The 15,508-nt window shown below is 46.9% G+C and overlaps 1 protein-coding gene across 7 annotated transcripts in view; it reads right to left on the bottom strand.

Annotated features, from left to right (window-relative positions):
• The window catches only part of LOC119971726 (diacylglycerol lipase-alpha-like), a 513,684-nt gene that overhangs the window by 48,961 nt on the left and 449,215 nt on the right, over nucleotides 1-15,508 (bottom strand). For all 7 annotated transcript variants that reach the window (XM_038807680.1, XM_038807682.1, XM_038807675.1 and 4 more), the window contains 2 exons: nucleotides 9,717-9,910; nucleotides 1,345-1,474 (listed from right to left, as the gene is read on the bottom strand). In XM_038807680.1, the coding sequence (XP_038663608.1) occupies nucleotides 1,345-1,474; nucleotides 9,717-9,910 (324 nt within the window). The remainder of the gene's footprint in view (nucleotides 1-1,344; nucleotides 1,475-9,716; nucleotides 9,911-15,508) is intronic.

The raw sequence follows: 15,508 nt of genomic DNA, 5'->3' as shown, positions 1-15,508 counted from the left end.
TTAATTCCACCATACAAGATGTTAAAAAAATTCCCCGCCACAAATGTAAATTACAGATTGCTAAATGAAATATCTGCAGGTTTTGGTTGTTTTCAGAGCAACACATTACTGACATCTAGTCATATAAAAATGAACACATAATGCATTAGCATGTAGTGTGGCTTTAGGAGTACTTGTGATGTATATTCTGTTTAGTCGTTGCATTAGGCTACATCTCTTGTGCCATATTTACAGCTTGCTCAGCTTGAAAAATTCACAGATCAGGAATTCATTAATTTAAAAGTACACTAGTGGAGATGCTGGAAATCTGAAAGAACAGTAGAAAATGCTGGAAATAATCAGGTCAGGCAGAATCTGTAGAAAGACAAATAGAGTTAATATTAGAGGTCACTGACCATTTATCAGAACTGTTCTGATGAAAGGTCATCAACCTGAAATGTTAGCTCTGTTTCTCACTCCACAGATGCTGCCTAAACTGCAGATATGTCTGTTTTTATTTCTGAAGCTTATTGCCGTTTCACCTTTTTTCTCATTCAGGCGTAAGGTTATTCCTTGAAATGAGCTACTGTTTACCATGCCCCTTCCACAGCCTGGCCTCTGAGCAGTGACTATCCTGGGAGCATAACTGAGATCATGAGCATTCATCTCTCCCCAGGGTAGCAGGAGAATGATGGTGGCTGTGGAGTAAGGCACTACACGGAATTGTGCTAAATAAAAGTGATTGTGGACTCCATTCAAAACAGAACACAGGAGATTCAATGTAAGACTGATGTAAGATAAAGACAATGCAAGACAACAAAAACTACAGAAAGGAACTAGATGTTGTTAAAGACCGATGTGCATGAAGTCTTGCACTCATCAACATGAGGGATGTTAGTTTTGAAGGATGGAAGAATTAATTCCAGTTGTGCAATGTCAGCAGCATTATCTGTTGAATAAAGTACTTTACAGCAGAGTGAAGTCATTTTTTTGTTCACCATTTCCCCAATCTTTGCCAAGCATCCCAAACTGTAATTGTGACATTTGTCCTTGCTCACATTAGCCATCCTCGAGAATTTGGAAATGAAACTGACATTTGTAAGTCACAACACAACACAAGATTATGTTTATCTTATGGGCTCAAATTCATGATGCACCGATATAAAACTTTCTGAATTCATTTCATATTGAACCATTATATCCAATAGAGAGAGAGCTTTTCAATCAATCATTCTGGCCTTGATTTTAACTCAAATTGTAGAAGACAAAGAATAAAATGCTAAAACAGTTTATCACCGATCATCGGTTTTGCACATTACTGCATTTTGTTCAGTCAGTTCAGAGTAAAATCAGTTTGACAAATACCTTGTGTAGACCATCCATAACAATATGTGGCATGTGCTCGTTCAGCATAGCAGCAGAGATGATGACCTCATCCAACGTCTTGTTGTCACTCCAAATAGCATAGTAAGTTGACTCTTCCTGACCACAGCAACTGTACAAATTAAAATGACTGTAAGCCAAGGAGATAACAGCAGAATGCAATCAACTATCCCCCTGGCACAATCCCACATTCTTTTTTGATAAATCAAGAGGGCTGATATACAATGGTTGGTGCATCAGTCTATATGAAAAACGTGGACTTCTGATTTTTGATAGCTCCCGCCTGTAACGGGCTTTTGGACCTTTGTCCCCCGGTTTTGTTCGGATTTTATGGGATAAATCAATGAAGAGTGAGACAGTAAGGAGAAATCCCCCTCCAGTGTATGGAGAACTGCACCAGAAGTGGCTGGGTGAGACAACAAAGTCCTATAAGGGAGAAGCAATCACAGCTGGGAACACGGGGCAGTATGGCGGAAGGCAAGGGCCGCGAGGAGACGGTGCAGTGGTCAACGGAGCAGCTGGTGAAGTTTTTCGATGATTGCTTCGCCAAGCTGAAGAAGGACACGCTGGACCCGATTAAGGCTTTGAGTGATCAAGTGGTTCAGAATGAGGAAACCCACGGGAGAGCGATCCATGAGGTCGAGCAAAGGTTGTCCGAGCATGAGGAGTATATAACCGTGCTGGAAAGCAAGGTAGGGATGACGAACGACTGCCAGAAAAGAATGCAGGAGAAGCTGGAGAATAGGTCCAGGAGGCAGAATCTCAGAATTGTTGACCTCCCTGAAGACAGTGAGGGATTGGATGTGAGGGCCTATGTGACGGGCATGTTCGAGAAGTTGATGGGAGCTGGGGCGTTCCCATGCCCCCTGGAAGTGGACAGAGCGCACAGAGCCCTTGCGGGGAAGCCCAAAGCGAACCAACCGTCGAGGGCCATGGTGGTACATTTTCACCGTTTTATAGACAAGGAACACATTTTGCGGTGGGCCAAGAAAGAACGGAGCAGCAAGTGGGAGAACTGTGAGTTGGGTATTTATCAGGACCTGGGAGCGGATTTGGCCAAGAGGCGAGATGGGTTCAATCGGGCAAAAACGTCCCTCTTTAAGAAGGGGATGAAGTTCAGGATGCTGTACCCAGCCTGTCTGTGGGTCACACATGAGGAAAGGGACTTCTACTTCGAAACACCAGACGAAGTATGGACCCTTTATTAAAGAAAAGAAGCTGGAAGCGAATTAAAAGATATTTAAGCCTCGGAGAAGTTCTGTGGCGGTGGTTTGTGGTGCTGGATTGTAAAAATTTAAGTAGTTCTGTGTGAAATAATGGGCTGTGTGGATGGTTAAAGGTTGTTTCGTCTTGCAGAGATCTTGTTTGGAGGGGGGGGGGGGTCTTTGAATTTAGTTCTGCTTTTTGGGTGACTATTTTTCTAAAGGGTTTGTTTCTTCATTGTTTTTCTTCTGTTGTCGTTTATTGGGGATTGTGATGCTGTTAAAATGTTTATTCATGTGGGGGGGGGGGGAAAGAGAGGAGTGAACAATAGGGAGACAGACTGCTTGGTGCCAGGGGTGGGAGCTGTCGAGTAAGCACGGGTCAGCTGACTCTCGGAAGTGCAGTGGGGGGTAGACAGGTGTTAAGCTGGAGCTTGACTTGGGGGATTGGGTTTTTAGTGTTGTTGCTGTGGGGGGGGGGGGGGGGGGGGGAGGGGGAGCTGCTTTGTTGACAGGGAAGGAACTGTTATTAGGGGAAAAATGGGAGGTCGGGAATGGCAGCGGCCCGAGGGGGAACTTGAGGAAGTGGGGGGGCGCAGGCTCTTGCAGACCAGACGAGATTGAGGAAGGGGTGGGTTAGCCAAGGGTTTCAGTCAGGACTGGACTCAAATACCAGGGGGTTAGCGATCTTGATCAGCAAACGAGTGGCATTTAAGGCTGGGAGAATCGTGCAGACAAGGGGGGTAGGTATATAATGGTGAGTGGGAAGCTGGAGGGGGTGTGAGTGGTACTTGTGAACATATATACTCCAAATTGGGACAACGTGGAATTTATGATGCAGGTGTTAGGTAAGATCCCAGATTTAGAGCCACATAACCTGATCATGGGAAGGGACTTCAACGCAGTCATTGATCCGGAATTCGACCTGTCAATATTCAGGACAGGGAAGAGGCCAGCTGAGGCAAAGGAATTTAAGGGTTTTATGGAACAGATGGGGGGTGTGGACCTATGGAGGTTTGTAAGACCGAGGACGAAGGAGTTTTCCTTTTTTTCTCATGTCCACAAGGTATACTCTCGCATTTACGTTTTTGTTCTGAGCAGGGCGTTAATACTGAAGGTGGTGGATACCGAGTATTCGGCTGTTGCAGTGTCGGATCATGCCCCGCACTGGGTGGATCTACGGGTTAGGGTGGAGAGAGGGCAAGGCCCGCTTTGGAGACTGGATGTAGAGTTGCAAGCGGACGAGGCGGTTTGTGGGCGGGTTAACAAGTCCATCCAGAGCTACCTGGAAATAAACGATACGGGGGAGGTCTCTGCAGTGACGTTCTGGGAAGCTTTGAAGGCAGTAGTCAGAGGGGAATTAATCTCGATACAGGCCCACAGGGAAAAGGTGGAACGGGCTGAGAGGGATATATTAGTGGAGGAGATACTCCAGGTGGACAGGAGATACTCGAAGGTTCCGGACGCGGGGCTCCTGAGGGAGCGGCGGAGGTTACAGGTGGAGTTTGGGCTGTTGACTACAGGGAAAGCAGTGGAACAGTTGAGGAAGGCAAGGGGGGCGATTTATGAGTACGGGGAAAAGGCAAGCAGAATGTTGGCGCACCAGCTCAGGAAAAGAGAGGCGGCCAGAGAGATAGGTAAAGAGTAGAGATGGTAATGCGGTCCTGGACCCAGTGGGGGTGAACGAGGTGTTTAAGGATTTTTATAGTAAATTGTATGAGTCGGATCCCCCGGCTGGAGTGGAGGGGATGAGGCAATTTCTGGATCGGTTGAGGTTCCCGAGAGTGGAGGAGGACCTGGTGGGGGCCCCAATTAAGATTGAGGAAATAATCAAGGGGCTGGAGGACATGCAGTCAGGCAAGGCCACGGGGCCCGACGGTTACCCGGTGGAATTCTATAAGAAATTTTCAGAGCCCACTGCTGTTGATGACATTTAACGAAGCAAGAGAGAAGGGAGTCCTCCCCCCAACAATGTCACAGGTCTCAATTTCATTGATCCTAAAACGGGAGAAGGATCCGGAGCAATGCGGGTCATACAGGCCTATTTCTCTGCTGAATTTGGATGCCAAATTGCTGGCTAAGATACTGGCCACAAGGATAGAGGACTGTGTCCCAGGGGTGATAGGGGAAGACCAGACGGGATTTGTTAAGGGCAGGCAACTTAAGGCCAATGTTCGAAGGCTTCTAAATGTTATTATGGTGCCCTCAGAAGCAGGGGAGGCGGAGGTGGTGGTAGAGATGGATGCGGAGAAGGCTTTTGATCGGGTGGTGGAGTGGAACTACACGAGGGAGATGCTGGGAAGGTTTGGGTTTGGTAAGGGCTTTATCGACTGGGTGCGGTTGCTCTATCAGGCACCAGTAGAGTGTGCGTACGAACCGGCTGAGGTCGAGGTATTTTAAACTACACCGAGGGACAAGGCAAGGGTGCCTCCTCTCCCCGTTACTGTTTGCTCTGGCCATAGAGCCTTTGGCCATGGCATTAAGAGCCTCTAGGAACTGGAAAGGGCTGGTTCGGGAGGGAGTGTGGATCACCGGGTCTCGCTCTACTCAGATGACCTGCTCTTGTACATTTCGGACCCATTGGGGGTAATGGGGGAAGTCATGCGAATCTTGGGGGAATCTGTCAGTTTTTCGGTGTATAAATTGAACATGGGGAAAAGCGAGATGTTTGTGATCCAGGCAAGAGGGCAGGAAAAGAGACTGGGAGAACTGCCGCTTAGAATGGTAGGGAAGAGCTTTCGATATCTGGGAATCCAGGTGGCCCGGAAATGGGAGGTACTACACAAGTTAAACCTATCCGGGTTGGTGGATCAAAGGGGCCTTAAGTTGCCTGCCCTTAACAAATCCCGTCTGGTCTTCCCCTATCACCCCCGGGACACAGTCCTCTATCCTTGTGGCCAGTATCTTAGCCAGCAATTTGGCAACCAAATTCAGCAGAGAAATGGGCCTGTATGACCCGCATTGCTCTGGATCCTTCTCCCGTTTTAGGATCAATGAAATTGAGACCTGCGACATTGTTGGGTTGGGGAAGGGGTCTTTAAGAGATGGGACATGCTCCTGCTGGCGGGGAGGCTACAGACCGCAAAAATGATGGTCCTCCAAGATTTCTATTTGTCTTTCAGTGCCTTCCCATTTTCATCCCTGAGGCCTTTTTCAAGCGGGTGAATAAGATTATTTTGGGCATTGTGTGGGCGAGTAAAACTCCGCGAGTGAAGAAAGTGTTGCTAGAGCGCAGTCGGGGGGAGGGTGGGTTGGTGCTGCCGAACCTCTGCAATTACTACTGGGCGGCTAATATAGCCATGATTAGGAAGTGGGTAGTGGGGGAGGGGTAGGCATGGGAGCGGATGGAGGCGGCATCATGTAAAGACACCAGTCTGGGAGCATTGAACAGCACCTCTGCCGTTCTCGCCGACCTGAAACTCCACAAGTCCGGTGGTAGTGGCGGCTCTGAGGTTCTGGGGCAATGGAGGAGATATAAGAGAGTGGAGGGAGCATTGATTTGGACCCCGATTTATAACAACCATAGGTTTGTACCGGGTCGGCTGAATGGCGTGTTCTGGAGGTGGCAGGGGGCAGGAATCAGAAGGATGGGGATCTATTTATAGATGGGACCTTTTCCAGCTTGACAACTTTGGAGGATAAATTTAAATTAACACCAGCAAATGGTTTTAGGTATTTGCAGGTGCGAGACTTCCTGAGAAAGCAGGTTCCGGCCTTTTCGCTGCTGCCGCCACGGGGGATACAGGATAGAGTAGTTTCCAGTACTTGGGTGGGGGAGGGGAAGGTATCGGATATTTACCAGGAGCGTTCGGAGGCGGAGGAAACTCCGGTGGAGGAGCTTAAGGGCAAGTGGGAGGATGAGCGAGGTGGAGAGATAGAGGCGGGTCTATGGGCAGATGCCCTAAGCAGGTCTAATACCTCCTCATCGTGCGCCAGGCTTAGCCTGATACAATTTAAGGTAGTCCACCGGGCACACATGACAGTGGCTCGGATGAGCAAGTTTTTCGGGGTAGAGGATAGGTGTGCGAGAGGCGCGGAAAGCCCAGCAAATCATGTCCACATGTTTTGGGCATGCCCGAAGCTTAGAGGGTTTTGGCAGGGTTTTGCTAAGGCAATGTCCAAGGTGCTAAAAACACAGGTGGTGCCGAGTACGGAGGTAGCGATCTTTGGAGTGTCGGAAGATCCGGGAGTTCAGGGGGCGAAAGAGGCCGATGTTCTGGCCTTTGCCTCCCTGGTAGCCTGGAGACGGATCTTATTAATGTGGAGGGACTCGAAGCTCCCGAGTGTAGAGACCTGGGTTAGTGACATGGCTGGGTATCTCAGTCTCGAGAAAATAAAGTTTGCCTTAAGAGGGTCAATGTTACGGTTCTCCCAGAGGTGTCAGCCGTTCGTCGACTTTCTCGGGGAAAATTAAAATGTCAGCAGATGCAGTATTCCAAGGAGGGGGGGCGTGGATTGTTGTTGTTTGGTTGAAGTGCGCGAAGTTGGGATGGGGAGGGAAATGTTCATTTTGCCATGTGGATGTTATTGTTTTTGTTAATGTTATAAAAAATTTCAAATACCTCAATAAAAATATTCTTAAAAAAAAAAGAAAAATGGGAAATGTGAATAGGACATGTAGTTAATGTGGCTCATATTTTGCCCAGGGTTTGCATAACTTGTAACTAACACAGGAACATAAAACAGCTGTAATACCCCCCTACTCTATCAGTTGCAAATGCATTTCCTGCCATGCTAATGCATTACTTCCAGTTATGATCCCTGATCGGCACCAATTACTTTGCTTTGGGCAAAGCAGTAGTTGAGGTAGCACAGTGAATTGCAGTAACTGTGGGCAAGGGTGGGGGAAATTTGGCTCGGGTGGCTACTGCTGTTAAGTGCACTGTGTTCACATGAGCTGAAAATAGTATAGAGGTCTGCAGTGATATCCACATGTAAATAAATAGCCTGTTGATGCTTGCTGTCTTGGCTCATGCTAACAACCAGCAATTGGAAGATATACCAGAGGGCTGCGGGCCCATATTCCTGCCTGTTAGCTGAGGAAGAAGCAAAGCTGAAAAATAAATAACCTCTAACAAAATTCTGATATCAGAGTGATAGAAAGATGTGGCCGAGCACCCTGGTTATTTGTTCGCATGCTGTACGGAGGATAATGCCAACACCAACACCAGTAAACACTAATTTGTAAAAACATCCCAGTTTGTCTGAGGTGAACTCATTCTTTTCCTAATTTTAATCCTGAGAGTTCACCTTCCTCAGTTATTGTTTCTCCTGCAACCTTCAAACTTGGAATCATAAAATCACTACCTTATGATTTATTTACTGTATACCTTCAAACTTTAGAATGAACTGTATGACGGAACAATTATCTCTTGACATCTCACTAAAAGAAAAACTGCCGCAGACCTGACATTGTAACCCTGAATCATGTTTAGTTGCCACCAAAATAAGTGAGGTAATTAAATCTTTTTATTATTTATGCACAAATAGAAAAGCAAATTCAGGCAACACCCAGTTTTCCAGTTAACGTCAAATATCTGTGAAGTGCCGTCTGAGATCTGCTGCTCTGCTGTTAGTTTCGTGAAAATAGCACCATTCAAATTTATTAATTGTCAAAAAGTAGCTGTATTTGCGAACACAAATTTATGACATGGAAATTTCAGTAAAGGCACCCTTTTAATGTAGTGAGTTTTAATTACTGCAGTTAACATAATCTTGCACTGAATGTTAACTATCATAAATAGGATTCTTGTTCTTTCTTATTTAATTGTTAAAATTTCTTTTTAAATGTTAAATTTTGGATTTTATTTTTTCTAACTTATCTTTCTATCATTTTTCTTTTTCTCTTATTGCAATCTTTATTTCCCTTCCTTGATTTTGCTCTCGACACCTGATTTGATATTAACTCCATCCATTCTAACTTACACTTGTTGCTATGTCCATGCGCTGTTAACTCTACAGTCATCCAATGAGATTAGTTAAGGAGATGTGCAGTTGGTGAACCTATTCACCCAAGTCTCAGACTTGTGTTTCCTTGGCTGCGATGTTACTAGCTCACACTTCCAGCAACATGTCACACAAAACATTTCAAAACCTATATATGCAAGGGCAGGTGTAACTGGTTGCAGATTAATTATGTGTTCTATATATCAAATTATGGATGCTGTAGGTTCTGATTTATGCAACTAGGTTTTGACAGAGAGCTCTTGAGCAACTTTGTGCCAACTGGCAAGACCTAAGCACAGCATGTAGTTAAAAATATAAGATACAGGAGCAGATAGAACATAGAACAGTACAGCACAGAACAGGCCCTTCAGCCCTCGATGTTGTGCCGAGCAATGATCACTCTACTCAAGTCAACGTATCCACCCTATACCAGTAACCCAACAGCCCCCCCCCCCCCCCCCCCCCCCCCCCCCAATTGGGACGTTCAATTAGATCATGGCTAATCTGCATTTAATTACATTTTCCTGTCTTTTCTCCAAATCCCTCAATACTCTGACTAACAAAAATATATCAATCTTGAAAGCTCCAACTGTCTCAGTATCCACAGCCTTTTGAGGAAGAATTCCACATTTCTCCTACATTTTGTGTCAAAAAATGTTGGCTGATTTCACTCTGGAACAGCCGATTGCTCTAATTTGATATTTTATTTGGGTGAATCTGGATTGCAACTGCTCTAAAGTCAGAATACATTTTGAGATCATATGCCCAAAACTGAATACAAATATGATGGGATTTTACCAAAGATCACTATGACTGAAATTTCCTCCCTTTGCATTCTAACCTGCTTGAGACCAACACTGCATAGTATAGGCCCAACCTACTTAACCTCTCCTTAAAATAAATCTGCACCATTGCTGACTTCATGGCATGTGCAAACTTGAGTACACTTACTCAACTTCCTATTTTCTTCACCTGCATGATTAATAACTTGGGTGAAAAGTTGAATCAACAGATGAACCAGGGGTTTTCTCATGAAAAGCAGGAAGGAAGGAAAGTTAAGAAGTTATTCGCTGGACCATCACAATAGCTCTCTTGTCTCAGTTAACACATATTCTAGAAATTCACAGGAAAATAAGCTGGAAAAAAAGACCCATAGGCTGACAAGAAACATTATGAAGCGGCATTTTCAACTCTGCAGATACCTACCACTTTTCCTCCGGGTGGTTGTGTACCACGTGAATAATCCGACCTGGTGGGTAGAGTGGGACGCTAGCAGAAAGAGCAATAGTAAGGTCACTGGGATAGGTCCACTGTCTGTTACTCTGAACGTGAGTCACTTCTTCATCGTCCGGCAATTCAGATTTAGGAATACATTTAGTACCGCCCATGATAATTCTCCACTACAGAAGAGATTTTTTTAAAAATTAGGGAATTAGAATTATCTTATTCATCAATAATACAAGATTATAACAAGAAGCAGGATAACCAGTCACAGTTTGTGTTGTCACATGTTTCATTTTGAACTGAAATTTCAACATTTTCAAGTGTAAACTGAACACTATGGGTGGAATTTAATTACCTCCCCGGACAGGGCCCTGTAATTGGTGGGAGGGCTTCGGTGTAGATCCTGCCACTATGCTGCTTTCCTCCAATTAATTCTCGGGGAGGCAACCTTCTCACCCGCCACTGGCAGTATTAAACCAGTGGTGGGTAAGGAACTCGCCAGCAAAGAGGTCCACCCAACAAACCTATCAGGTTTGGCATCAGCCTACCAAGAAGAGGGTGGAGTCTCTCGTCTCTGTGCCCAATTGAGGAAACGGACATTGGGAAGAGGAAAGCCTTGAAGGAGCCACCCTCCCTCCGTCCCGATCGCTTGTGACGTCATCACGTCCCCAATCTTGCCTACTATCTCCTCTCTCCAGGGATCTCTCGACAATCCCTGAAGGTAGTGGTCAGCACTTCTGGTGGTGTTGCCAGCATTGGCGAGAGGTCTGTAGCTCCCGAGGCGGGACCTTCACTCTCTTGGAGGCAGAATCAGATGAGAGGCCTGACACTGTCCAGTAATTGCTTGATTGGAATGTAATTTTGTCAGGCCTCCCAGAGAATAGTAACGCAAGTTCCCAGCTGTTCTCCAATTAATGGGTTGTACCGCATCGGCAATGCAAGTTCAGCAGATCATAGGGAAGGCAAATGGAATGTTGGCTTTTATTCAAAGGGAATTGAGTATAAAAATAGAGAAGTCTTCCTAAAAGTGTACAAGGCACTAGCTAGACCACACTTGCAATACTGTGAGCAGTTTTGGTCCCCAGATCTAAAGAAAGATATAGTGGCATTGGAAGTAGTCCAGAGAACATTCACCAGGTTGACCATCGGTATGGAGGTATTTTCTTATGAGGAGAGATTGGGCCTGTACTCATTCTAGTTGAGAAGAATGAGAGGCAACCTTATTGAGACACATAGGATTCTCAGGGGCTTGGCAGGGTAAATGCTGAGAAGTTGTTAGGGGTGGACAACTGGCTTTACCTGTGATGCCACACCCATCAGCAAATAAAACAAAAAACCCAGATATAAATAGCTAAAATGTACCCATATTTTAAAAAATCTGACTGATGGACTGGGATTTAAAAGATCATGAGACATAGGAGGAGAAGTAGGCCTTTTGGCGTATCATAGAATTCACAGTGCAGAAGGAGGCCATTCAGCCCATCGAGTCTGCACCAGCTGTTGGAAAGAGCACCCTACCCAAGACCACACCTCCACCCTATCCCCATAACCCAGTAACCCCACCCAACACTAAGGGCAATTTAGCGTGGCCAATCCACCTACCCTGCACATCTTTGGGTTGTGGGGGCAAAACCCATGCAAACACAGGGAGAATGTGCAAACTCCACATGGAAAGTGACCCAGAGCCGGGATTGAACCTGGGACCTATGATTTATATTTATAACCTAGATCTGGGTGTACAAGCACAATTTCAAAATTTGAAGATGATACAAGACTTGGCAGTATGGTGAACTGTGGGGAGGGCAGTGATGGATTTCAGAGAATACAGACAGGCTGGTGGAATAGGCAGACACGTTGCAGATAAAATTTAATACAGAAAAGTGTGAAGAGATACATTTTGGTCAGAAGAATGAGGAGGCGACATAAAATAAAGGGTCCAATTTTAATGGAAATGCAGGAGCAGAGGGACTTGGATGTACATGTTCATAAATCATTGAGGACAGGTTGAGAAAACAGTTAATAAATTGACTTCCGGCGGCGGCCATGGAGTGAGTGGTGGCAAATGTGCTGTCTCGTGCTTGAAGCGTAATTGTTTGGTCCTCGTTACCCTTTCACAGGGGTATTTGCTGGTACAAGGAACAGGAACAGACAGAGCTTAGGATTCTCCTTCGGATGGGCATGTCTCAGCCCTATCAAACAAGGATGCAACTGTACAGGGACAACAGTCAGACCAGGAACTTTTGGAAAGTGTGACAGAAGGAAAGATGGCAGAGGGCTCTGTGGCATCCTTGTTCATTCAGTGGTCCACGGAACACTAGGTGAAGTTTTTAACAGACACGCTCCAGCAGCAAGGAAGGCAGTCTCAGAGGACCTGGCTAAGGTGGCAGACCCAATTCGGGCAGCCATTGAGAGATTGGAGCAGTGATTAGGAGCACATAGTACAAAGAACAAAGAAAAGTACAGCACAGGAACAGACGCTTCGGCCCTCCAAGCCTGCGCTGACCATGCTGCCCGTCTAAAGTAAAATCTTCTATACTTCCGGGGTCCGTATCCTTCTATTCCCATCCTAATCATGTATTTGTCAAGATGCCACTTGAACGTCACTATCGTCCCTGCTTCCACCACCTCCTCCGGCAGCGGGTTCCAGGCACTCACTACCCTCTGTGTAAAAAACGTGCCTCGTACATCTCCTCTAAACCGTGCCCCTCGCACCTTAAACCTATGCCCCCTAGTAATTGACCCCTCTACCCTGTAAAAAAGTCTCTGACTATCCACTCTGTCTATGCCCCTCATAATTTTGTAGACCTCTATCAGGTCGCCCCCCTCAACCGCCACCGTTCCAGTGAGAACAAACCGAGTTTATTCAACCTCTCCTCATAGCGAATGCCCTCCATACCAGGCAACATCATGGTAAATTTCTTCTTCACCCTCTCTAAAGCCTCCATCTCCTTCTGGTAGTGTGGCAACCAGAATTGAACACCATGCTCCAAGCGTGGCCTAACTAAGGTTCTATACAGCTGCAACATGACTTGCCAATTTTTATACTCAATGCCCTGGCCAATGAAGGCAAGCATGCCGTATGCCTTCTTGACTACTTTCTCCACCTGTGTTGGCCCTTTCAGTGATCTGTGGACCTGTAGTGTGTCGCTCAAAAAAGTAGAAGAGTCTGTGGCGGACCATGACGACCAGCAGGCCTCATGGAAGGCAGAGAGTACACTGGTGGTGGATGGGCAAAAGAAGCTGAAGGAGATAGTGGACGATTTAGAGAATCGATCTCGGAGGCAGATTCTCCGGATTGTGGGGTTGCCCGAAGGCATTGAGGGAACGCAGGCCATGAAGAATGCAGAGCATGTGTGGGGTCGGAATCTTCGACCAACTTCCTCAACCCATACGACCCAGCTGATTTAATGGAATGTTTGGGGATTAAATGGGCCAATTTAAGAGGTCGTGCACGTTCACACATTTGAGGAGTTTGAAGGCGAATGTTGTGTTTTTTCAAGAGAATCATTGAAGGTGATGGATCAGATAAGGCTGAGGAAGGGATGGGTGGGAAAGGTGTTTCAGTCGGGGCTGAATATGAAGATGAAGGGGGTGGCAGTGCTGGTTAATAAGAGGGTGTTCTTTTGTGTTGGGTAGCATAGTGGCATCCCTGGGGGGAGATTTGTGATGGTGAGTGGGAGGTAGCAAAGGATTCCTGTGGTGCTGGTGAATACTTATGCCCCAAATTGGAATGATGTGGAGTTCACGAGGCGACTCCTGGCAAAGATTCTGGGCCTGGACACGCATCGGCTGATCATGGACTGGGCGATTTTAATACGGTGCTGGATACTAGGCTGCACCGACCATGACCGAGATCTATGAGGGTGTTGGCAACGGTGAAGGAGTTGTTGGGATTTATGGAGCGAATGGGGCAGCAGACCTGTGGCGGTTTGAAGGGCTGAGGGCAAAGGAATTTTCATTCTTTTCACATATCTACAGGGAGTAATCCTGGACTTATGTTTTTTGTAACTGGACAAGGCACTATTGGCAGGGGTAGTTGGGACTGAGTACTTGTGGTGTCAGACCATGCGCCACACTGGGCAGACTTGCGGGTGGAGGGGGCGAGTCCGCCGAGGCCACAGTGGAGTTTGGATGTGGGGTTACTGGCCGACAAGGAGGTCTCTGAGAAGATAGGAATAGATATCCGGAGCCTAATGAGACGGGGGAAGTTTCTGCGGCTATGTTGTGAGAGGCCCTGAAGGCAGTGATTAGAGGGGTATTTATTTCGATAGGGTGCAAAAGGTGAGGGCAGAGCGGGCAAAGAGGCTGAGACTGGTGGAGGCCATTCTGATGGTAGACCGGAGATATTTGGCAATGCTGCTGAAGAAAAGGCAGAAGCTCCAAATGGAGTTTGGGCTAATGTCGACGGGAGAGGCAGTGGTTCAGCTGCGCAGGGCCAGAGGGGCAGTGTAAGAGTATGGGGAGAAGGTGAGTAGGATGCTTGCGCATCAGTTGAGGAAGCAGGTGGTGATGAGGGAGAGTGGGCGGATGAGGGACAGGGGAGGTAAATGGGATGTTTGAAGTATTTTATCGGAAATTTTACAGTTCGGAGGCCTCGACGAGGGATGAGGGCTTGAGGCGGTTTCTCGATGGGCTGGAGTTCCTAAGGGTGGATGAGGTGAGGGTACAGGGGCTGGGGGCCCCAACTGGACTGGGTGGAGTTGAAGGATGGTGTGGGGGCGATGCAATCGGGGAGGGCCCCAGGCCCGGACGGGTTCCCATCAGAGTTTAATGAGAGGTTTGGGTCAGAGCTGGGGCCCCTGTTAGCATAGATGTACAATTAGCCGGTGGGGAGGGAAGACCTCCCCCCACCCCCTCATGCTGTGTCAGGCATCTATCTTGCTCATTTTAATGAAAGACATAGACATAGTGTAGGTCGTCCCACCCGACATAGTTGTTAAATGTGGATGCAAAGCTATTGCCTAAAGTGCTGGCAGTGTGAACAGTGAATTGTGTGAGGGGTGATGGGGGAGGGGCGGCAGGTATCGTTCAATGTTCGGAGCTTACTGAATTTGATAATGATACCATCGACCTATCGGATGGCGGAGGTGGCTGTGTCTATGAACACGGAAAAGGCTTTTGACTGTGTGGAATGGTAGTACTGGGCGAATTGGATTTGGGAAGGGGTTTGTTGACTGGGTGAGATTGTTGTATAGGGCTCCAAAGGCAAGTGTGCTGACTAATAGTGTCACTTCGGAGTATTTTGGGTTGCATCCAGGGATGAGGTAGGGCTGCCTAGTGATTAAACGGTTGGCAGTGGCACTTCAGGCTACAAGGCGGTGGCAGGGCATGGGGGGGAGGGGGTTTGGTGGAGCACCGACTCTCTTTATACGCTGATGCACCCCCGTTAGACTGCTTTGACAGGATTATGGGGATCTTGGGCGAGTTCAGTCTTGAAAATGGGGAAAAGTGATGTATTTCCAATCAACACCTGGGGACCAGGGGGGCTCCTGGGCCCAGCTGCACAAGTTGAATCTGCCGATTTTTGTGCTCAGTCTTTTTTTAGTAGAGTAAATAAAACGATACTGGAGTTTGTGAGTAAGGTTCCCCTGACCAGGAGGGTATTTCGGAAAGGGATGAGGGGGCTGTCGCTGCCTAATCTGCAGAAGTTTTAAGGGGCGGAGGAGTGGAGACTGTTCATTGACTTCTTTAAGGAACATTAACATGTCGGGGAGGCTGGATATAAAAGGGGGGGGGGGGTGGTACTGGTGTCATGTGAGAGTACCTTTAAGATA

Source organism: Scyliorhinus canicula, chromosome 9 (assembly GCF_902713615.1).
Source record: "Scyliorhinus canicula chromosome 9, sScyCan1.1, whole genome shotgun sequence".
Classification (NCBI taxonomy): domain Eukaryota; kingdom Metazoa; phylum Chordata; class Chondrichthyes; order Carcharhiniformes; family Scyliorhinidae; genus Scyliorhinus; species Scyliorhinus canicula.
This window is presented reverse-complemented; position numbering and strand designations above follow the sequence as displayed.